At 37.4% G+C, this 24,712-nt stretch overlaps 1 protein-coding gene across 5 annotated transcripts in view; it reads left to right on the forward strand.

The window, feature by feature from the left end:
• Asph (aspartate beta-hydroxylase) overlaps positions 1-24,712 on the forward strand; it is a 222,989-nt gene that overhangs the window by 184,300 nt on the left and 13,977 nt on the right. For all 5 annotated transcript variants that reach the window (XM_047553821.1, XM_047553827.1, XM_047553834.1 and 2 more), the window contains 3 exons: positions 13,870-14,005; positions 19,647-19,738; positions 20,095-20,228. In XM_047553821.1, the coding sequence (XP_047409777.1) occupies positions 13,870-14,005; positions 19,647-19,738; positions 20,095-20,228 (362 nt within the window). The remainder of the gene's footprint in view (positions 1-13,869; positions 14,006-19,646; positions 19,739-20,094; positions 20,229-24,712) is intronic.

Consider the following 24,712-nt stretch of genomic DNA (forward strand, 5'->3'; position numbering starts at 1 on the left):
GCCCAGTAATACTTCACCACTGATGTGACACAGTGCATAGAAATGATTGATTAGAATAGCACTCTCTGTTATTTCCTCCACACTATGGCTCTTATTAATTAAGAAATTCATTGTCTATGAATAACTTCACCTGGACAAAAATAGGACTTACCCAGTAATACATTAGTGATTCAACATTTATTTCTATGTGATTAAATATTTGAATGTTTTCAATGAATTGCTTTTGAAAGGTAATGGATTGATAAAGAAGCAAAAATGTCACATTTACAGTGGAATTAAGCTGTTAATTAAGAGGATTAGCAGTTTTACATAAAAATAAATATCATGGTATAAAGAAGTGCTAAAAGCAATTTCTTAAGATTAACATAACAGTTTAACCTTATTTTTCAATGCCAATCTCTGAACCTTTTTGGATTCCAGTTATATTTTCAAAAAAAAAAAAAAATGATGGGAGTCCAGAATTTAACAATTATATGACTTAGAAGTGAACTTTTTTAATGGGATTCCACAATGAGAAGGAAATTAGTTTTGCTGTCAGCACAGACACTTTGGGCAAGCTACTTTACCCACCTGAGCCTCACGTCCTTTACCTCTAAGTTTAGAATAATTACCCCTGTTCCTCCTTTATTCCAAGCTTATAATGAGGCAAAAAAAAAAAAAAAAATAGCAAAACAAAACAAAACATAAACTAAACAAAACCACCACCTTGAATGTTCCCGTGTGCTGTTTAGGTGTACACCCTTGCCAAACTGAGTAGAATGCCTTATGATGCAATATAGCAAAAGAACAAAATACTTCATGTTCTTTGAGTTATTTCAAACTAAAAGGCCATTCATTTTCTTTCTTACAGCCAAATTGGTGAGTTTTCAGTATCTGTCAATATGAAAAACAAAATGACTGCAAATTATTTTTTTCTCTGACCCTCTTTGGGAGCTCACAATACAGTATCTGATATTTCAGAATAATTGCAAACCAAACCTATAGACCGGCATTCCACTTGGGGCTCAAAAATGTTTACTGAGGTAGCTCAAGATCTGTGTCTTCACATACTTATACATATATATACCCATATACATATCTGCTAGCATATCTGTTTATTAAGATATTTGTTTTTATATGTGCACAGGAATTCTCCCTATCAGGTGCTTTCACCCCCTTGAGATCAATGACTTTGAGTTTCTGCTCAGAGACATTGATCCCTTAGGACTTAGCTCAGTGCACTCTTCCCAGGAGGTAGACCAAAAGGGAATCCAATCTAGTGTCCCCTTATACCTTCCTCTGACTGATAACATGACTGGCCTCCCTGCCCAACTGGGTTAGTCTGTGAAGAAAATGAGACTCATTTGCCATCTGAATACTTTCAGCCCTCAGGTTGGGTCTTTCTTCTGACAACCTGACCTGTCTTTTCTCCTTTCTCTCAGGTGAAGAAATCCTTTTTCTCACACTCTCTAAAAAAAGCAAAATTCTGTTCTATAAGACTCTTCTCTTGCTCCAGTGCAAGATGCCTCCTATTGAACTTTTCATTCATCAAGGAGAATGAAACTAAAAACACAAAGGGGCAATGGCCAGACTGTAAGTAAAAATAGAACTGTGGCCCAGGAACCTGCCCAGGACACACACCTGCTATGTACAACCAACAGCCCAGGGAGCCAGCCTGCTATTAGTCAGACTTGTAGGAAACCAGATCTACAATCTAGGAAGCTAAAGAACAATTTCTGTAATAATCAGCCCCAGATGGCTAGGATTTAATTAATAAATGACAGCTGCCCTGATTTTTGTCCACATTCCAACTTAACAACCTGAGCAAGCTAAATATGCACTCTTAAACCACCACATAGGTCCCACTACTGTTAGCTATCTCCAGCCTCCTCAGGCCAACAGCTTCTGCTGAAGGCTCAACTAAAGCCTTCCCTTTCTGCTAGTACAAAAATTGCCCACTCTGCCTGCCTTTGAATCTTTGCCAAAACACAGGTGACTATGTCTGACTCCTTCGCTACAGCAAGCTCAGAATAAATAGCCTTTGCTTTTCTCATTTGAGTGGTCTTGGTTTATTTCCACAATAAGAAATGTCAGCTGCTTTCTTTGATCTTTATATTCAAGCTTGGAAAAACAAGGAGAGCTGATCAAAATGCATTAGGACCAGTGAGAGATTGTTCCTTTAATGCTACTAATTTCCTTAGAGGTTTTATTAAAATTATTGCAAAGAGAATTTTCTGGGAAAGCATTATGCTTACTGCAGTGTTTGCTCTGATTCTGTAGCTTCAGCTCCTCACTCTGGGGGGATTTCCTCACCCTGGGGTACCATTTCTAAAGCAGAATGCACTGCTTCTCCTGTTCTTTTAGCATGCTGTAGAGGCACATTTGGCTAAGATTTAAGAAAGCTGATTTTATCTCTGAAAATTAAGATATATAATTTCTGTCATAATTAAGATAAGATAATCTCTTAAAACCAAACTGTATAATTCCTAAAATTATAATGAATTACAAGCATATTCCTAGTCAATTAAGTACAATTTAGTATATATTGTATTAATGTGTCATTTTACCCATTCATTGAAACTCCAATTTTATGCATAAAGTAGTCTTTAATCCATCCCTTAAAGTAGACTCAGGACCTGTCAAGGTACCTACACATCTCAGGAATTTTCTCTCATCTGCCAGTATCTGTGTGATCTTCATTCCTTTTACTTACAGGTAATCACATACAGTTCAGACACAATCTTGCTTTTATTACTCAGTCCTCTGAGTTCTTGCATGATGTTTGCACATGTTAAAAACATAGGCTTTTCTCACCTTTCTCCATAACCATGTTTTATTTTGCTCCTTAGGAGCAAATTTATGGAATTTACTTTTCCCCATGTTGATGTGAATTTATTTCTGGTCCTCTTCCATCTGCTATTTGCTTTCTTAATTGGATCTGGTTCTACCTTGAATCTGCATTAGTATCATGGGCTGAATTATGTCTCTCCCAAATTGCTGAAGGCTTAACCCCCCAGTACCTCAGAATCTAACTGTATTTGGAGATGGGCTTTGAAGAGGCAATTAAAAAGTGGCCATTAAGGTGAGCCCTAATCCTACCTGACTGGAGTCCTTATAAGAAGAGGAAGTTTGAAATCACAGAGAGGTACCAGGAGTGCATGCTCACATGTTATGGGGTGCGACTTAAGAACAGACTGATCACCACTGAGAAGTCCAAATTTGAGAGTCTTTATTAAGCTGGCCAGCTGACTGTCTCACACAATGCCCAAAAAAAATGGCTATTGGGAGAACAGCCCCGACCACAGGGTTGTAGGGGTTCTTATACCAAAAATCACATCAATCATAAGTGTCTGTTGCTGTGATTCAAAATTACAAACTAACATCATGAGATCATCGACAGAGGGGGAAGTGGGTCAAACTGACCCTTACCTAGGTACAAACTAAAGAATGGTTGCTAACATCCACACAATTACCGTGTACATGGTACATTGGTTAAGAGCAATAGAGGTCAAAGGAGAGCAATTTTTACTACATAGGAGTTGCTATTGTATATTATTAAACATGTCATGCTAAGTAACTGATGATGGGTACAGAGGTGGGGTGTTCCCATGGGAGAAGCTTATTTCCTACACAACATGGAGTCTCAGAGCAAAATGGAGTCTGTTTAGTCATTTCCCTTAGAGTCTGGCCTATAACATTCTCATGGAGCCAGATCTGTCAGCCCATCACACACAGAGGAAAGGCCATGTGAGGACACAATGAGAAGATGGCCATCTATAAGCCCAGGAGAGAGACCTTGATAGGAATCAAATTTTTCAGCACCTTGACCATGGGCTTCTGGCCTCCCAAACTGTGAGGACATAGATTGCTGTTGTTTGAGCCACTCCGTCTTTGCTGTTTTGTTACTGTCAGTTTAGCTAATTAATACCATTGGTGGCTTTCATTAGTAGTTCTCCTTACTTAGCAATGTGCAATGCTTACTGCCTCAGCAGAAGTGTTACTCTGAATGGTCCTCTGTTCTTCCATAGAAGAAAATATTTAAAGTTCAGTTGGACCAATTTTGATTGATTAGAACAAAATTAAAGTGACTTCTTGTCAAGCTTGAAGCATTATAATCATTTTATCATCACCTGAGCACCTCATAGAATTGGGGGTATATCAACCAAGTGATGCAAGCAAAGTAAATAGCCCAAGAGGCAAAAAGAAATTAGGTTACTAATTTAGGTACTAATTTACTAATCAGTACACAGATTAGCAGAGTTTGATTCAAAATGTGAAATATGATGCTGAAAATATTTCCTCACTTCTCACTCTTTCCCTCTTTCTGTCCTGCCTATTTATCATATGAAACATTACTTTGAGTTCAGTGATCTTTTAAAGATGTATTTGAGAGACTGGTAAAGGGCTTTGCGGGCATATGATTTTGTCTCTAAAGTCCACTAAGAAGTTGAATTACATATTATAAGTTTCTTCTAGTCTAGTAATAAGAAGATAAACAGGAAAAAGCAGTTAGAGATATATAGAAAATATAAATAAAGTAAGAAACTAAATGTATGTGTTTAACATATCCTATATGAATGCCTTACTTTAAGTGACAGTAAAAAGAATAAAAATGGTACAAACTTTTTAAAATTGTCAGAGAGAGACAACAATAGATGAATATCATCTTTTGAAATGGAAACCAGAATTATCTGATTTGTCAGTTCCAAGAAAGCAGAAACCAAAGTATTGCAGAGGGGATTCCAAAGAAGGAATTTAAGGGACCGAGGATTATAACACCTAAAGAAGCTTCATGGTCTCAAAGAATAGGCCTGTCTGTACTGACTTTTTAGGGTCCCCAATAAAAAATTTGGCTTGCCAGTGTGACCATCAGTCACAGACCCTTCCATTTCACACAAGATATTTCACACAAGATATCTAATGGCTCATTCATTTTTATAGAAATGTTAGCCAAGGATTACCAAAGATTGAGGAGATCTTCAGCATGAACTACAAAGAACAAAAGAAACAAAAGAAATGCTTTAGCTCAGGGAAACAGAAAATACAGGAGCAAAAGCAAACTTGAAATAATACCTCTAATGTACTTAGAGCAATAAGAAGGGATAGTATACCCAAAACACAAGAATAGAAAAAAAGGAGCAAGAATACAAAGAGGAGCAAAGACCCAGAAAGGGCTCTTGGGATTTGCAAAATAAGAATTTATTAGCATTGTCAGAAGATATGTCAGGAAAAGCTCCCAGAAGGAAAAATAAAAAGGCAAAGATGAAAAATAGAAAAATTAGAGGCTCAATGTAACATGTCCAAAATACAAATAAAGCAGTTGCAGAGAGAATAGGAGAAAATAGGGAAGACATTATTAAAGAAATAATCCTAGAAAATGGCCAGGGAAGAAAGTGTTTATTTCCATATTAAAAGGCATCATGGAGTGTTCAACCGTAACACTAAAACACATTGCCATGAAATTTCAGGATATCAGAAAGAGAAGATATTAAAATTCTCATTATTTTCATTATAGCTGTGCAGTATTTGTATATAGTACATGTCCTCTTAACACACTTAGTCTTCTCCTAGACCCCCGAGGGAAACTTTTTTTTTTTTTTTTTTTTTTTTTTTTGCAGTGCTGGGGATTGAACTCAGGGTCTTAGTGCTTGTGAGGCAAGCACTCTACCAACTGAGCTATCTCCCCAGCCCTCGAGGGAAACTTTTTAAATGAGAAATTTGAAACACAGCATTATGTACCTTATCCCATATCACAAGGCTAATAAGTGGCAGAATCAAGTTGGGTGCGGTAATTCCAGCAGCTTGGGAGTCTGAGACAGGAGGATTGTGAGTTCAAAGCCAACCTCAGCAACAGCAAGGCACTAAGTAACTCAGTGAGACCCTGTCTCTAAGTAAAATAGAAAATAGGGCTGGGGGTGTGACTCAGTGGCCAAGTGCCCCTGAGTTCAATCTCTAATAGCCCCCCAAAATAAAAAACTTTTAAAAAATAAGTGAAGAGTCTGACTCTTTTAAAGCCTCTGGAAGGGGCCAAAAAGGAAGAAAAGAAAAAGAAAGAGGAATCCAAAAGACATCAGATTTCCCAATAGTAGCACTAAAATTTGCAGTGTAATACAGCTATGCTCTCAAAGTTAAAAAGAACATGGGTCTTGGCAATGATTTTTCTTTTTGTTATGACCCCAAAAGCACAGGCTAACAATAATAATAACAAACATGCAGGACTGTGTCAAACTAAAAACTTCTGCACAACAGACAAACCAATCAACAAAAAGGCAGCCGATGGAATGGGAGAAAATATTTGCAAACTAAATATCTGATAAGGAGTTTCTATCTAAAATATGTAAGAAGCTCATGCAACTCAAAGCAAAAATAATAAATCTGATTAAAAATGGACAAGGAACCTGGAAAAACATTTTTCAGATGGCCAATAAGTATATGAAAAATGCTCTCCATCACTAATCATCAGGGAAATGCAAATCAGAACCACAATGAGGCATCACTTCATACCTTAGGTTGGCTACTATGAAAAATAAGACATAACAAGTGGTAGCAAGGATGTGGAAAAGAGAACACTTGTACACTGTTGGGAGGAATATAAATTGCACAGCCACTGTGGAAAATAGTGAGGAGGTTCCTCAAACAAAAATAGAACTGCTATGTGATCCAGAAATCCTGCTTCTGGATATATGTCCAAGGGTAATGAAATCAGTATCTGAAACATATGTCTGCACCTCCCTTTTCACTGCAGAATTAACCAAAATAGCCAAGATGTGAAAATAACCTATGTCCTTTCACAAATGAGTGATACATATATACAGTGGAACACTGTATATTCCACATTTATGAAGGTGGTATTGCCATTCGTGACAACCTGGATGAACCTGGAGGATATTATAAGCAGAACTCAGAAGGACAACTACTTTGTGATCATATATGTGGAATCTTAAGAAAGTCAAAGCAGAGAGGAGTAGCATGGTGGGTGCCATGGGATAAGGATATGGGACATGGGGAGATGCTTGTGCTTGTCAAAGGGTACAAACTTTCACTTGTAGGATGAACACATCTAGGGATCAAACATATGGCATGGATAGTGATCACTGTGTTAATTGTTAATTTATTTATGGTAATCATTACACATTGTATACATATAAAAAAATCACATTGTATACTATGAATATATTCAATCTTTATTTTTCATTTATATATTTCAAAAATAAAATGGCAATCACACTATATAACAAGAAAACTTATAAAAAAGATTACAAACTAGGTAAATAAATTTACTGCCTGAACACCTGTCCATTCATAGCCACTTTTTTTTTTTTCGGTACTGGGGATCAAACTCAGGGCCTTGTGCTTGCAAGGCAAGTACTCTACCAGCTGAGCTATCTCCCCAGCCCATAGTCACTTTTAATCAAGTAAGAATAGCTTCAGATGTTTTCAGAAATGCAATTTCATCTCTCATTTGTCCTTTCTCAGCAACTAGACTTGAATAGTTAGGGAGCCCAATACCAGAGGCCAAGGCAAGTTCTATGAAGCTCAGAGAGCCACTGGTCCACAGTATAGCAAAGCAGGTTAGCTCCTGGAGGGTCCTTTTAGAAAAACAGAAAAAGAAAAAAAGTAATAGGCTATATGACATCTTTAACAAAGAGTCAAAATACAAGTGCAATGGTCCTTATCATAAGTGTCTGAACCAGAAGTGTTTCAGATTTTGGAATTTCAGAATATTTGCATATACATGATAAGATATCTAGGGGATGGGACACAAGTATAAACACAAAGAGCATTTATCTTTTATATGATAATTTTATACATTATTATAAACAATTATCTGCATGAAACATTTTCACAGTGTGGGAATTTCCTCTTGTTGCAAAAACATTTTAGATTTTGGAGTGTTTTAGATTTCAAATTTTTGGATTAGGCATGCTCAAAAGACTTTTTTTAGTACTCTTCCAGAGTTGGTGAAGAAATGGTGTTAAGCATATTAGATAATTAAGCCAACAAAAGGGCAGAATTTTTTAAAAGCTGCATGTAAAACGAAGTGTAATCATTTACAACTCAAGTCAAGTGTGAATGATAACTCATTGTCATAATATTATAAAATCTGAATGTGAATTTACCCAGATGTATGAAAGATTTGTGAAATTAACTGTATCACTAGGATAAAAAAGAGGGAAAAGAGAAAGACATTAACTTGTTAAATTGTTAACCTTCCCTGGTAGGTGGGTGATAATGTCTAAAATTAATGTCAAGAATGGTATTGCCAGTAAATTATTTAGATATAAGCAGTTAAATAATAGAATAAATATCTAAAAGAACTAGTTGGGAGTTAGTTTCAGGGTTAGGGAAGTTTTGAGTAAAAGATAGGTGTTTCTTAAGATTTGTAGTAATATTTGACTTAGAAAACATGAATCTTTAAATGGAATAAAAAACAATTTTAATAAAAATAGACAAGTAAGAATTATTAGCTATGGTTTACTTTTCAAAAGAATGTTGTCTTTTGCTTTTGGTTGGTGCTGGGGATTGAAGCCAAGGCTTTGCATGTAAGCATGAGCTCTGCCACTGAGCTATACCCTCAACCCCAAAAGAAAGACTTTCTGCAAGAATTTAATATTAAGAGAGTATTTTAAAAATAAGTGTTAAATGAATTTGACATGGAAGAGAAAAATGCACTATCAAACGGAATGGGTAAGTTGTCCAGGAAGATGAGGAAATGACTCTTACCTAAATAGAGCACTGGGATTAAGGCCAACTGGGGTGGATTGTGGGATTAATAGGACTTGGAACTGGGAAGTCTCTTTATAGATGGCTAGAGTGCCAAATATAGCTGACATTTTAACTCAAGGATGGAATATTACTCAGCTTTAAAGAAGAATGGAATTATGGCATTTGCTGGTAAATGGATGGAGTTGGAGAATATCATGCTAAGCGGAAATAAGCCAATCCCAAAACAACAAAGGCCAAATGTTTTCTCTGCTATGTGGATGGGAGTGGGGGCAGGGCTGCTAGGGAAGTTACTTTAGATTAAGTGAAGGGAGGGAAAGGGGTATGGGGGTAGGAAGGATAATAAAGTGAGACAGACAGTATTACCTCATTTACATATATGACTGCATGACTGGTGCGATCCTACAATATGTACAATCAGAAAAATGAGAAATTACACTTCATTTTTGTGTGATTTATCAAAATGTATAAATGCATTCTACTGTCATGCACACTAACTAGAACAAATAAAAAATTAATTTTAAAAAAAAAAACAAGAATAGGTGATGGGTTTACAAAGCCACTTGCCACTGGAATGACAGTCATATCTGTTTTCTTAGCTATGTGTAGCCACAAGAAAAAATATGCTTTAGAAACTTTTGTCTCCCAGCTAAAATGCCAGTACTATTAGTTTCTCTTTTCAGTTTTATGAAATGGATGAATTTAAAGTAAAGGAAATCATATTTCAAGGTAGATTCTTAAAACTGTAGGCATTGCTTGCTCTCTGTGAGCATTCAAGTTTTTGCTGAAATTTCCTACACAATAGTATTCCTTGCCATCTCCAAAACCTGAGTGATATTACTATGAATAAAATTCATTTTCCCTCTCTCTTCACTCTCTACCTCCTACACACATGTAGCCTGAATGTTCTTGTGTCCTCCTCCCCCAAATTCATATGTTGAACTCCCAACCCCTGAGATTATGGTATTAAGAGGTGAGGTCTTCGGGATATGATTGGTTCATGAGGGTGAAACCCTCCTAAATGGGATTAGAGGACCTAGAAAGCTGCCTTGTCCTCTTCTACCTTGTAAGTTTAGTGTGAAAAGTCACTATCTGTGAACTAGGAAACAGTCCTTCACCAGACACCAAATCTGCCAATTCCTGATCTTAGGCTTTCAGGCTCCAGAACTGAAAACTAAATTTCTGTTGTTTGTAAGCCAGCCCATCTATACTACATTGTCATAGCAATCCAAATGGACTAAGATACATGCATACTGTGTAATTAGATTTGGTTTTAATCTCTTGTAATGATCTGAATTTCATAAAATGTGGTTCCTTGGTATGTGGTTAAAAACATTTTCAGGTCCCATCCCAGATTTTTCCCTAAATACCCTGTGTGTCATTCCAAAGTTGGAAAATACCCCTGAATGGAGTCATTCACTTTGCTCAAAAAAGTGTTTACATTGAAATTCTTAGGAGATCATGATTTTTGTTACCACTACATCATTTTTCTTTATGTCACTGGGTTTCACTGTTGCTCTTTTGGTTCACTTAGTTTCTCCACTTGTCCTTATCAAGGATGTGAGCTGTCTTTGAGTTGCACCCTTTGCACAATGCAAGCTGGAAGCACATGTCTCTCTGAGCACCTCAAAATTACCTGCCACTGATGGGTACATAGGAAGCTGGGGGGCCCCACAATTACTCCCATTCCCTAGAGGGTAACAAGGACCCCAGAACCCAATACAGACTGAAATCCCTGTGCCTAAGTTTGATCCACTCCTCTTCCACAGGAGCCTTAAGAATGACCAAGAGGGCAACAGCAGGGTGAGTCTAACTGGGCTGTTAAGCTCATTAACCACTCTGAGAGTCATTTTGTCATCCCCAAGGTAAAGAAATTTCCATGAGGTCAACAGGAAGATTCTTCTGACTATAAAATTCTGTGACACAGTATTGAAGTCAAAAGAGAAAATAATGAGTAATAGCATTAATGGAAATAAACTAGAAATCTATGTAGTGCTTGGATAGTGTATTAGGGTTCTCCAGATGAATAGAATGTTTATATAAGAGGCGATTGTTTTATATACTCAGTGGCTGAATGATACCACAGTGGCTACTGCTCTGGTAGAGAGTCAGGGAAACCAGTAGCTGCTGGATCCAAGAAGCTGGAAGCCTCAGTACAGAAAAAGGCTAATGATACAGCCCTAGCATGAGACTAATGACTGGAATGCTGGAGACTCACTGATGCAAGTTTGCATTCAAAGGCTAGAGTCTGACTTCCACAGGAGATGGAAGCAGCAAAAAATATCTCTCCTGCTTAAGAAGAGTCAAGCATGTGTGAGCTTCCTCCTCTTACCTTGTTCCGTCCAGTGTCCCAGCCTGTGGTGTCGCCCACACTCAGAGCGGGTCTTTCCCTTTCAGTTCACTGTCCCACAAGCCAATCATCTCTGGGAACACCCACACAGAAGCGTACATAACAAATTTCTAGGTGTCTTTCAATCCAGTCAAGTTGACAATCAAGATTAACAATCACAGAATGGAGCACGTCTGTGGTACAAGTATTTGGGGTCAGTACTGGGGAGAGCCCTTTGCATTAGTTTTCTCTTTTGCCCCTGATTCTGTCATCCCAACACATGTACCACACTTTAAAGTTGTGTTGTTGTTGTTGTTGTTGTTGTTTTAATCATTAGTATCTATGGAAAAGTACCTTGATAACACTTCCCAGGGAGGCTGAGGGTGAAAGGTGCAGGAATGACATTTCACATTAAAAGACAGCCATTCTTAATAAAGTTTAAATTGTGTTGAGTGATGCAGTCACTTGAACATTTCCCCTAGGGTTTTGTGCCCTATTTTAGTAACAAAAAAAAAAAAAAAAAAATCAACTCTTTCCAACCATGCCCCTAAAATCAGCTTTCAAAAGAAATGAAACTTCTAAAATTCCAGGAGGGAAGAGCTTGCCCTTATAAGGTGCCAATAACCTCATTTGAAAAGTAATTTCATGTGTTACAGAGGTAATTCTCTCCTTGTCTGTGTGACAATTTAACAAGAATCTAACAGATTTATCTAGCAACTTGAACAAGTTACAATACCAGCACTGAGTTGGCAATTTAGGTGCATTTAAGAAGATGTGAACATACTGCAAAGTCCTGGGGTGAATTTTTTTTCTTTTCCATGATCTTAAGGTTCTTGACAAAACCATCAAATTCTCTCAATCTGAGAACATGCCAAAGTGAGGACTCTCGAGTGTCTTCTTGAACTGCAATCTTGGATTTGTTAGTTACAAACTGCCTACTTGGGGTTAAAAAAAGTATATATATATATATATGTAACTGCATATATATACTCATTGATACTCATTGGTGAACTGAGTACTAATTAAGGACAAATGACCAGCACCACAGCAGGAGGGTGATGGAAGAAGCATGTGTAGGTGTTGATACAAATTAATGGGTGGATTTTACAGAAAGAGAATTATAAAATCAATCTCTAATCAAAATCTCTCTCCCCACAATATTTTAATAACTCTAATATTTTCACATAATATTTCAAAAAATTTCCGCTGATATTAGAAGTGTCAATAACAACAAATCTAGTTTTAAAGATCTCAGTTGACTTTATTTGTAATTCCAGAATCAGATGGCAGTCTGCCTTCAAAATTTAGAATGTTCCACCCCTGTGTAGTCAGAGAAAAGGAGATCATATGTGGAAAACAGAAGTGAGGTGGAGATATAGCCCTATTGGTTACATTTCATGTCTTAATTTGAATGTTGTCTGAGCAGTTGGCTATTGGTGATGTCTGAGATGGACTTACTTCCTACGAGAGTAGGTTACAGTCTGCACTAGATGTGGACAAACTTTAAACCACTCTTAAAACATGAATAAAGGCAGCTTCAGACCAAATTTCACACTGACTTGACTGCGGCTGGCATCATGTTTTCATACAAATACGAGAATAACTGTTTTTTGGAGTCCTTAATCAGTCATCCTGATTCTTTTATACTAAATCATGAATTAATAAAACATGGGATGGTAAAATGCTTTATACACTATCTCATGCTTTGTTTTACTCAATTATAAGTCATTGAACTTGACTAATGCAAAAGATAGAGAACTGTTTTACAACACAACTTAGTCCATTTTTAGAGAGTGCTGTTTTCATATTTTGCATCAAATTTTTACCCCTTATGACTGATTGGTTCTAATTTTCTGCTCTTAAAACACTTGTATCTGGTCCCTAGATTCTTAATGAAACCAGCCAGTGTGTTCCTGTTTTTCTGCATATGCATATCCTCAACTATTTCATCCATTTCTCTTCTGATATATAAATGATTGAAATAATTCACATTTCCAAAATCTTGGTTTATCTACACATCTTTGTCTCTTTTTTACTGTATAAAAGCTATTTTTATTCTTTTCTTCTTATTCAGTTGTCTACTTGGATGCTTAGCCCTGCCTGCTTGCCCCCACTACTACCATGCCTTTGCCAACCCACCCCTGACTGGCAGCACAGTGTGATGGGGAGGATGGCCAGGAGGATCTTCCACCAGATCTACCTGCTCCCACCTGACCACTCCAACTGTCTGGCAGTTTTAAGTTCAAGCTAAGGCTAAAGATGCCTCATAAATAAGAAGTCAAGGAAATATTTTTGTTTGTCTGAATTCTAAACACTGAGGAACCTATTTGCTATGTTTTTTCTGTCAATTTTATAATGAATGATCAAATGCTCCAGTGGCCACATTTCCTGTCTTTGGAAGTTCAATACTTACTATGTTGAATGGAAGCTTTGTAAGGAATTCTATAGAAAGGTGAAATTAAATCTGTAATTTTAAATCCAGTGCTCTTGTTAGGTTATGAATTTAAAAATAAATAAATAAATAAAAGCAGAAAACAACCTTTAGGCAAATCTTAAAACAAATAATTATGGAAGAAGGAATTATTTTCTGAGGTTTCTAGGAATTTTTGAAATGTTTATTCAGCAAAGGGATTTGGTTCAGAAAAATAGTAGGAGATTGTTTCATTTCTTTTTTACATCCTTGATAAAAGGTTCTAGAGAAAATTGAAATAAGCAATCTAGATGAGAGCAAAATTTTCATAATTTGGTTAAATAAACAAAAAAAACCTGTGATAATCATTATAAAATGTTCTACCAGCCATATTTTAAGTCCAATGAAACCAGAACCTTCCTTCTAGTCTTTAGAAAGAAACTGGAAATTAATCCGCGATGAAGGACTTGCAGTGATGGATAAAGCCAAAGGTCTCTTCCTGCCTGAAGATGAAAACCTGAGGGAGAAGGGTGACTGGAGCCAGTTTACACTGTGGCAACAAGGTGAGCTCCTGATTTCTACACTGTTCTCTGTAGCCTTTTGATGTCTTAGGAGCATCCCTGAGCTTCATTTGCTTCTATAAAATGTGGGTGATGCCACCTTGGTGGGAGATGTTGGACACAGATACAACACATTGAGTGACAAGATAGTAATAACTACAGGGCTCTTCAAAAATAGGAAATATCTCAGGTTCAACTTTATAATTCCTGAGCTTAACCCATACCCAGGCACATAGATAGATCTTCTATGTATGGTCAATGAGTTAACATGTAAATCTGTCTTTAAGATGAGATTTGAACTTTAAGGTTCTCTCCAATTGTCTTAGAAAGTCAACTTAACCTTTGTTAAAATAGCCATATAAAAGTAAATCCATTTTGACGATCAAACACCATGTGATGCACATCTTTAGCTACACAGTTTATATTAAAGGACAAATAAGGACAGTGGTTTGTCTCAGTTATGCTTTCAGAACAGTTCCTACATAAGAGAAACTATTTCATAATATTTTTGAGGATGCATCCATTTAGAAAGATATCACATGATTTCATGTTACTCTAGAGCTTTTTCCAGCAAGAATTTTTTTAAGGGAGCTGTATGATCCATATGTGGGCAACATGCAAATTTCTCTATGGTGTGTCACTAAAATGAGTTAATTCTACTGGCACTTAAGCATTCACCTCATACTTCAGTTTCATTAATATTTTTTATGCTTCATAGAAGCTATCAGGCTTCCCAGGGCAATGCTTCAGAATAGCATATATCCTGTCAGTAACTTCCAGAAAATTTACCAGTGCTTGAGTAAAGTTGAAATATGCAAAGAATTATAGGGATATGGAAAGATTAAGCAAGGAAAAAAATAAATAATGGAGAAAAAAAGTTGACTGGAGGCAATATTTGCATTTTAAATTTTCACATAGTTTCATTATACCTGATTTTCCATGAACTCTCTACAATAATTTTGTATGCTTTTTACTTAGTATCTTTTTTAAGTTCTTCCCATGCAGTAGAATTTTCATGTTCTTTTTTTCTTTCCTAACTGTATCAAAGTCCTAGCTATTCTGATGTTTTAAAAAGCTCATAAAATTGCTTCTCTTATAGTATTATGATGTGCTTTTTAATTTCTGCTGTTATATATTTTCTTCCTTGTTTTGTGTCATTGTTGGTAGTGGTGGTGGTTTTTTTAAATTGTTCTTTAAAATCTTTTCATTGGTACTCCTTAGTAAATTTATTTTTATTCTCTGTTAGTGAAAGCATTAAAGCTATGGACTAATTGTTAGACATATCTTGGGATGCATTCCGTAAACTATGATGTATCATGTTTTTATTTGAGATTTTACTAAAAGATTGCATTTCTATCCTGATTCACAAATAATTTAGGTGTGTGTGTGTGTTTGTGTGTATGTATGAGAGAGCATGTCAATTTGTTTTAGTTCTTTCATCTTTTAAAAATTAATTTCTAGTTTTATTATCATAAAAGAATATAAATCACATAGTTTCTATTATATGAAGATTTATGAAGGTTCTTTATGGCCTTCTACTTGTGGTTTTGGGCATTTAGAAAGCACCCAGTAACTATTTTCTGAAAATAGATTAATAATGTAAAAAATAATTTTGGAAGCAATTAGTGTCATAACTTGCACAGAAGCAGGAAGAATCTCTGAAGGTAGCTGCCATCCCAGATGTTGCAACTGAAAAACAAAAGAGGCAATCCTGGCATGGAAGGGGTGAGAGAAGACATGGGGAAGGGAGGTGGCAGGACAGAGGTGGCTACACAGAGAGCTCAAATTCAAAGAGGCCAGTGAATATCTGGCTTAGTGAAGACTTAAAGTTTGTCTAATTGAGTTTGGAAAGCTTAGTGCTGGATAGTTAAAGCCCATGGAGCTGTACTAGGAGTTTTGTTTGTATCTAAATAAGAAGCAACATCATGGTAGATCTCTGTTCTAGACTGAATTTTGTCCTCCCCAACATTCATAAGTTGAAGCCCAACTCCCCAATGTGACTGTATTTGGAGATAGGTCCTTAAGGGAGGTAGTTAAGGGTAAATGAGGTCGTAAGGATGGGGGTCTGATCTGAGGAAAACATACGAGAGATACGCATACACAGAAAAAAGGTCACACAAGACACAGCAAGAAGTTGGCCATCTACAAGCCAAGAGAGAGGCCTCAGAAGGAATCAAACCTGTCAACACCTTGATCTTGAACTTCCAGCCTCCAGCACTATGAGAAGATAAATCTCTGTTGTTTAAACCACCCAGTCTGTGGTATGTTGTTAATGGCAGCCCTAGCAGACTAATGTAATTCTCTGCATACAATAATCAGTACTGATCTGCATTGCTTTTTGAATAATGAGCTTTTTCGAATTGAAGAAGAAAAGATAGATCAGCAAATAAAAGTAATGAATATTTCTTCACAAATTTTTTTTAATCTCTGTGCAGGGTTGGGCTTGTAGCTCAGTGGTAGAGAACTTGGTAGAGCGCGCGCACACACACACACACACACACACACACTTGCTATGTGAATATTATGGAACATCTATTTTGCCAGCATTTTAATAAAGTTAGGAATTATTGCACAATCACTTTTTCTAATGCCTATGGGAAATGGTGTTGACTGACCAACTAGCTGCTCAAGTTTAATCTCTGAATCCTTCTCAAGAGCCTTATTCTAGGCAACCAATTGATCAGAATTGTCACACAAGATGGAACATATCATCATCCCAGCAGTAGAGCCTTGAAACTTTGGAAGAATATAACCAAATCCCTAGCTTCATGAATATGCCTCATAAAGCATGTCCACATGTGAATGATATATTCAAGTCATTCTTTCAAATCTGTATTAGCAGTTGAAACTTTTCCTGGGCCATTTTAAAAAAAGAAAAAAAGTTTACTAATATTTAGAAGTCACTTTAAGCTTGATGAAAAGTAATAAAACAACCACAGTCACTCTTGAGTTGCAACTGCTGTGTTCCTACTTCAGTTACATTGAATTAGCTCTGCAGACCTTCTAATCCTTGATGTGACAAGATGTGAAATTATACTTTAAAAGCACAGGGTTTGGAAACCACAGTCCTAGTTTATAGTCCTTATTAGGTATGTCCCTGAATCTCTGAGCCTGGAATTTCTCATCTGAAAAATGACAATGACAGTAGTGCCTTCAGTATAAAGTAGCTTGTTCCTAGGGTCAATGAGCACTCCACAAAAGATCTGACATATTGATATCCAACATGTGACAGTGATACATTTTTATTATATAACAACAACACATTTTGTAATAATAAAAGTAGTGGAGAGGTGGTCTTGTAGTAACAGTAGTGGAGAGGTGGTCTTGGACAAAATCTGGATTCTGAGTGGATTGAATTTCCAGTTCTCTGCTCTGCCAGTTACTGTGTGACCTCTCTGAGTCAGTTCCTCTTCTGTAAAACACAGCACTGGTGCCTCCATTACTGGGTGTTGTGGACATCAGTTTGGTCACTCTAACTATGCAGAGCAGTTCCAGGCCCAGGGTGAGCACTATAGAAATGTTACATTCTGATCACAAGTGAATACTTACAATTACCAGCATCAACCCATGACTGTTGAGCATCTGCTGCACAGATTTCTCCCCTAGAGAGAATCTGTGTTTTTAGAAAAGAAAAAAAAAATACAAATACAAGATGCCTGAGACCAGAAATGTTTCAGATTTTTAATACTTGCATAGACTTAACTGGTTGAGTATGCATGACATAAAAATCCAATCTTTTTGATTATCATGTTGTCCCTCAGTAAGTTTGGAATTTTTTATTTTTTAGGAGGATGCACATGTGTCTAAAAGTATGTGTCTAAAAGTCTAAAGATGCTCTGTGATCCAATCCTGTCCCCATGGAAATTCTAGTGACATAATCCATTTGGTCACCCTCTATTACTTATCTTTCAGGTGAGGCACACCTGTTCTCCTGGTGGCCCAGGCTCAACCCTCACCCCTGTGTCTGTGGGAAGTCCAGCTGCTCTGGTTGCTCTTGAAGCCACTGGCCTCACTCAGCCACTGCCTCAATAGCCCAGAACTGAGAATGAGGGACTCCTGCCAAGCTATCCCCAGAGCCTGCATCATGGGAAGGCCTGGAAAGCTGGGGCTTAAAAATGCTCTGTGATGACTTGTACATTTGTATAATATTTGCTCAATTTATCATTCCATTCATTTGAGGTGTTACATTAATAACCAAAATTAGCATTTTACTAACATTTTACTCCTAAGAGGTAAAAACATCACTTAGAAAAATCAAATATTTAAGTCGTTCTCTAAAGTATTGAGTTCTGTTTGAGGCAAACACTTCTAGGTTGCATCTATTGTGACTCTTATTTTGCTTTCAGTATATGACTATTTTAGGACATAACTAACACTAATTAAATAAAATTAAACTCAGCTTTAGATGTAGCAGTGCTTTTGCATTTTGAACAGGGAATTAAAATGCTTCTGTTTTTTTAAAAAATCCATTGTTTTACTCCCCCATGAGAGCAAATGCAGTTGCAAACATTCTGAGCACATCTTCCCTAATGAACAGTGATTTTACAGTTGTGAAGAAATTTTCATGGCCCAAGATACTTAAGATTTTCCCAGAATCTGTGTTCCTGATATAATTACTCATAGAAAACATCATCTATCAAAGACTTCTCCCTCCTCCACTTCTTTCAAATGTCATTCTCTATCAACATTTAAAAAATGATCTGTAAATGAAGAAGTCCTTAAATTCCAATTAAAAATATGGTTTTGTAACTTTTTAATATAGTCCTAGAAATGCATTTTAAGTTAGGTTTCTAATATACAATATTTTCCTTCCTTAAAGGATATATTAGTTTCTTGTGGTTGGTGTAACAAGTTACCACAAACTTAATGACTTAAAAAACACAAATTTATCATCTCACAGTTCAAGGAGTCACAAGGGGTCTCTGCTAAAATCAAAGTGTCACTCTTTAGAGGTTCCAGCTTCCCATGTTCCTTGGTGTGTGTGTCCTCTTTCCATCAAGCCAGCAATGGCCAGTCAAGTCTTTCTTGTCCTGTATCACTCTGACTCTTCTTGCTCCTTTTTTATAGGGCCACTCTAGTTAATCCAAGATAATCTCCTTATGTAAGGTCAGCTCCCTGGAAACCTTGATGCCATCTGCAACTTTAAATCCCTTTTGCTCCGTAATGTAACATATTTACAGTTCCCTGGGATTAGCATGCAGGCATCATTGAGAGGGGTCACTCTTCTGCCTGCCACTGGAGAAACAGTAAGTATTCACCATGTGCCTTACCCATTAGACATCCTGAGTCTAACCCAATGCTGAGTGGAGAATTCAGGTCCTTGCTCTTCCAGGAACTATCTCTTAGGGGAAGACACTTTGTCTTCATGTGTTCATTCCTCCTTCATATTCCTACAATGAACATGACTATTTACATCACTTATGATCCAAATGAGACGAGTGTAAGCTTTACTACAATATATTTCTTTCTCTTTCTCTTTCTCTTTCTGACTTTGAAACAGGATCCCCCCATGTTGCCCAGGCTGGTCTCAAACTCCTGGACTCATATGGTCCTCCCACCTTAGCCTTCTAAATTGTGAGTGCATATAATGGCACCTTGCATGTGATTTGTGTCTAACAATGGTTTTTATCATTTATTATTCCAGGAAGAAAAAATGAAAATGCCTGTAAAGGAGCTCCTAAAACCTGCACTTTACTAGAAAAGTTCCCTGAGACAACAGGATGCAGAAGAGGACAGGTACCTAGAGTGTGGTCAGTGCTGGGGAGAACAGGATTGTTAGGAACAAGGGAGAGCTGACCTTTACAAAGAAATTATTATTTCCTGTGAATGCCTCTTTTTTTTACTCTCTTATTAATCACACATAATTTCATGGTTGACATCAGAATTGAGGGTGGAAAATGTTCAGTGTTTATCACTCTGTGGAAAATATGAGTGCTTGATTTTAGTTTGCTTCAAAAAGAAGATGCAAATATAAATTGTGAGTCTTACAAAGACTCTGATCCAAATTTACAGTAGTTTTGAACCGTCATTTAATTTAGCAATTCCCCCACACTTTGACAAATGACTGATCAAGTGTCATATTTTCTATGCAGATCAAATATTCCATCATGCACCCTGGAACTCATGTGTGGCCACACACAGGACCCACAAACTGCAGGCTCCGAATGCACCTGGGCTTGGTGATTCCCAAGGAAGGTTGTAAGATCCGGTGTGCCAATGAGACCAAGTATGTTTCCTTTGTAATTTTCTCTTTCCTCCATCACCTCTTAGGATGAGTGTTTGCTTCAACAAAACTATGTCCACACTCTTCAGTCTCTACCTCTTCTTTGTGCTTCCTGGTAGTCTGGAGACATTGCCCAATTCCAGGACTGACCTTCTTGATCATTTCTCCCCAGAGCACTCATCTGTCAGCTGAACCTTCTTACTTTTAAGCAGACTTGCATTCAGAATCAACTAACATGTACTAAGCCATACAGTATTATGCATTGTGCTTATAGTTTGACAGCTTGAATTATCTATAAATACAAGATGCCTTCCTTCCTGAAGAAAACACCCCATGATGTTTACATTTTATTCTAAAAGAGACAGCATGGAGGCTGGTTGTCTTTTTCAAATCCCAGCTCTGCTACCTAATCCTGTGTAACCTTGGCCAGTTACTTAATACCATCAAATCTCAGCCTGCTTGCTTATAAAATCATCAATGATATTATTTACTTTGCAGGGTTGTTGTATGAATTAAATGAAATAATGCCTACAAGGCACTTAATCCATGTTCTAGCCTCAGCAGGGATGTGGTGAATGCTAGGTCTCCTTCTCCCCTCCCCTTTTCCTTTCTTAATCACAGCAACTTCATTCACAATTCTGTGAGCAAATCACTCTTGCTCTGACTTCTGTTCCTATTATTCTGACACTTGCTTCCACTGGAAAGTCTGTCTCTTCACCTGTCTGTTAGTCAGCTTTTTGTTTCTGTGATCAAACTGCCTGACAAGAACAACTTACAGGAGGAAGTTTTTATTTTGGCTCATGGATTCAGAGGTTTCAGTCCAAGTTCAACTAACTCCCATTGCTCTGGGCCTGAAGTGAGGCAGAACTTTGTGATGGAAAGGCATGGCAGAGGAAAGCTGCTCAGTTTATGGCAGGCAGGCAGCAGAAGGAGAGCAGGGGAGGTGGGGGGTGGGAGAGAGAGAGAGAAAGAGAAAGAGAGAGAGAGCGAGCCATGGACAAGATATAATCTCTAAGGCATGTCACCCCATGACCTACTTCCTCCAGCCATTCCCCACCTGCCTATAGTTGCCACCCAGTAGTCTATTCTAATTATTAATTCATCAAATGAGTTTATCCACTGATGAGGTTACAACTATCATCATCTAATCTTTTACTAAAAGGTCCGCCTCTGAACCTTGCTATCCTGGGGACCATGTTTTCATAATATGAGATTTCATGGGGGAAAATTCCAGATCCAAACCATAACATTTATCCAATGTAAACTCATTACTAAGATTCAATTTAGTTTCAAAAAAATAGAACCTGTCTTCTTAGAATGTGCATAGTATATCTCCTTAGTGATCTTGCTACTGTTTGCTATTGCTTTTTATTAATTAGCATATGTTAACCTATTCTCCACAATGAGTATAATCTCCTAGAGATCAGAAACCAAGTTGTTATCTTAACAGGCATTTCTCATTGTCTTTAGTAGAGGTCAGAATGGAGGATGAATGTTCAGAAGTATTCATTTGGTGGTTGGCAGATATCTGCCCTGGGTTTGGCTCAGCAGCGTGAGGTGCTGTGGTAAATGCAGAGATGAATCCTACATGCTCTGCTATCCCAGTCATCCTCTGATTAGGAAGAGAACAGTGGATCTAATGCCATGTGAGCCATTAGAACAGCACAGATAAAAATGATAGACATGGGTCAGTGAGCAGGGAACTCACTTGCATTTGAGGTTTGAGAGTTTCGACAGTGGTTGTTTCTAAAGACAAGAGGAATTTGAACATTGAAAGCTGAGGAAGAAGGACATTGCAGAGCAGCATCTGTTAAATCACAGGGGCCAAATAGGAAGAATATTGAGTGGTTTAGCAATCACCAATAGAAGGTACATAAAGAGTAAGACCAGAAAGTAAAAAAATATGTTAGAAGTTCAAGAGAAAAAAAAAAAGTTCAAGAAAAGGAAAATGAGTAACTGTTTATACATATTTTACTTAAGTTGCTATTGTAGTATAAATATCTAAGAGTTGCCTGGAAACAGAGGTCTAGCACTCAGGAGAGAATTCCAGTCTAGAGATAGAGGTTTGAGAGGCAGGCTTAGCAGGAACTTCTAGAAGTCACTTGAAGGACAATTGAGTGACGACAAGGGAGAAAAAAAAAAGCTATGAAAACATCTTGTCAAGCCTTCAGAAATTCAGTTTGGGTCTGCAGGGTCTCTCTGTCAAAGGGTAGAGGAACAGTGACATGGCAGGGACCCCGGGTATATAAGGAGGAGGTGAGAGGATGCTGTAGAGGCCAATTTGAACAAACCAAATTCTAAGAGCATGAAGCCATGAAGATGGAAAATAGTAAGCCTCATTTCCCAAGTAGTACTTAGGGTTTTAGTACTTGTCTATTCATTTTTTTGTTCATGTTGATTCCTCTCTCTCTCTCTCTCTCTCTCCCCCCACTTCCATTTCCTCCTCTCCCTCTCTCCCTTTCAGTCTTCCATCTCTCCTTTCCTTCTTTCCTTCATTTCTGTTTCTTGTCTATTCTGCTTGTAAATACTTGGAGTAAAATCCTTAGATAAAAGTCCCCTCAAGTACAGGCCAGGAGAAGGAAGGTATGGAACTGATCCTAGTCTTCAATGACCTGAGGCATGAGAAAGCCCAGGTTGGAAGAATGAGTGTGGCAGTCAAGCAGGGGAGCAACTGGACAGTGCCAGGGGCTCAGATGTTACGGCCTGGAGGGCCAAAATGCTGAGAGGCCTGCCCAGGAGCATATCTGTAAGTTCATTCCCTGCTCCAGACTCCCAGCATGACCTCATGACCATGCTCAAAAATGAAAACCACTGCCAACATCTTCCCTGAAGTTTAAAACACTTCCAGGTTAAACAATCTTCACCTACTCGAGGTCCCACAGTTCACCCAGAAGGGGATCTTGAATATGAGCATCAGCTTAGCAGCCCCTCAGCTTCTGTTAAGCTAAAATACAACCTAGTTCAAGTGACAGAAGATACTGATAGCAATGATTTGCAGATAGTATATTTTGAAAATTCATGGTCATTATTAAAAAACACTTACTATCCACCTGCCTATTTGGAGGACAGGGAGGCAAGTTTGTAGAGGATAAGACCCTTCAGGTTCTCTCATCCCTTAAAAACCAGGGAGTACTATACCCTTGAGTCCTATCATGATTGCCTGTGAGTACTCCAGCTGCTCCATGTCCCTCCTGTTATACTGCTATGTGCCATGTTATATCATCATCCTCTTTATCCATATTTTATTGGTATATTATGATTTTACAAAATGGTGGAATTTGTGTTACATATTCATACATGCACATGATATTTCAGTATTAACAGTGTAACTTGACCAATATCTTTCCATATTTCCCCTTTCCCTTCCCTCCTTCCTCCTACTGGTTCCTTTTTTTTCTACTGATCTTCCTTCAACTTTTATGAGATTTCCCCTACCTTTCTTTTCCTTTTTCTTTCTAGCTTCAACATATGAAAGAAAGCATGTGATTCTTGATTTTCAGAGTTTACAACATAGTGTTCTCCAGTTCCATTCATTTTCCTGCAAATGAAATATTTTTTTTTCCTTTTTTATGGTCAAAACTCCATTGTGAATGTATACCACATTTTCTTTAACTAGTCATCTGTGATGGACACCTAGGCTGGTTCCATAGTTTGGTATTGTGAATTATGCTGTTATAAACATGGATATGCATATATTGTTATAGTATGATGACTTTAATTCCTTAAGATACTAAAGAGTGGTATAGCTAAGTCATATGGTGACTTCGTTCCTATTCTTTTGAGGAACCTACATACTGATTTCCATAGTGGTTGTACTAATTTACAATTCTACCAACAAAGTAAATGTGTTCATTTTTTAAAATATGTGTTGGCCATTTGTATTTTTTCTTTTGATAATGGTTGGTTTAGTTCATTTGGTCATTAATTAATTGGAGGGGTTTTTTAGTGTTAAGTTTTTGAGTTCTTTATATATTCTGGGTATTAATCCTTTGTCAGAAGAGTAGCTAGAAAAGATATTCTCCCATTTTGTAGGTTTTCTTTCCACATTCCTAATTGTTTCCTTTACTGTGCTGAAGCTATTTAATTTGATGCCATCCCATTGTTAACTCTTAGCATTATTTCCTGAGCTGTTAAGTGTTCTATTGAAGAAGTTGTTGCCTATACCCTTGTGTTGGAGTGTTGACCCTACATTTTCTTCTATGAGTTGTAAAGTTTCTGGTCTAATTCAAAGGTCTTTGATTCATTTTAAGTTGATTTTTGTGCAGGGTTAGAAACAAGGGTCTAGGGACTGGGGAGATAGCTCAGTCAGTAGAGTGCTTGCCTTGCAAGCACAAGGCCCTGGGTTCGTATCCCCAGCACCCAAAAAAAAAAAAAAAAAAAGAAAAAGAAACAAGGGTCTAGTCTCATTCTTCTACATATGGATAACCAGTTCTCCTAGCATGATTTGTTCAAAAGATTCTTTTCTCCAATGTATGTTTTGGCCACCT

The sequence above is a fragment of the Sciurus carolinensis genome, chromosome 1 (genome assembly GCF_902686445.1).
Source record: "Sciurus carolinensis chromosome 1, mSciCar1.2, whole genome shotgun sequence".
NCBI lineage: Eukaryota > Metazoa > Chordata > Mammalia > Rodentia > Sciuridae > Sciurus > Sciurus carolinensis.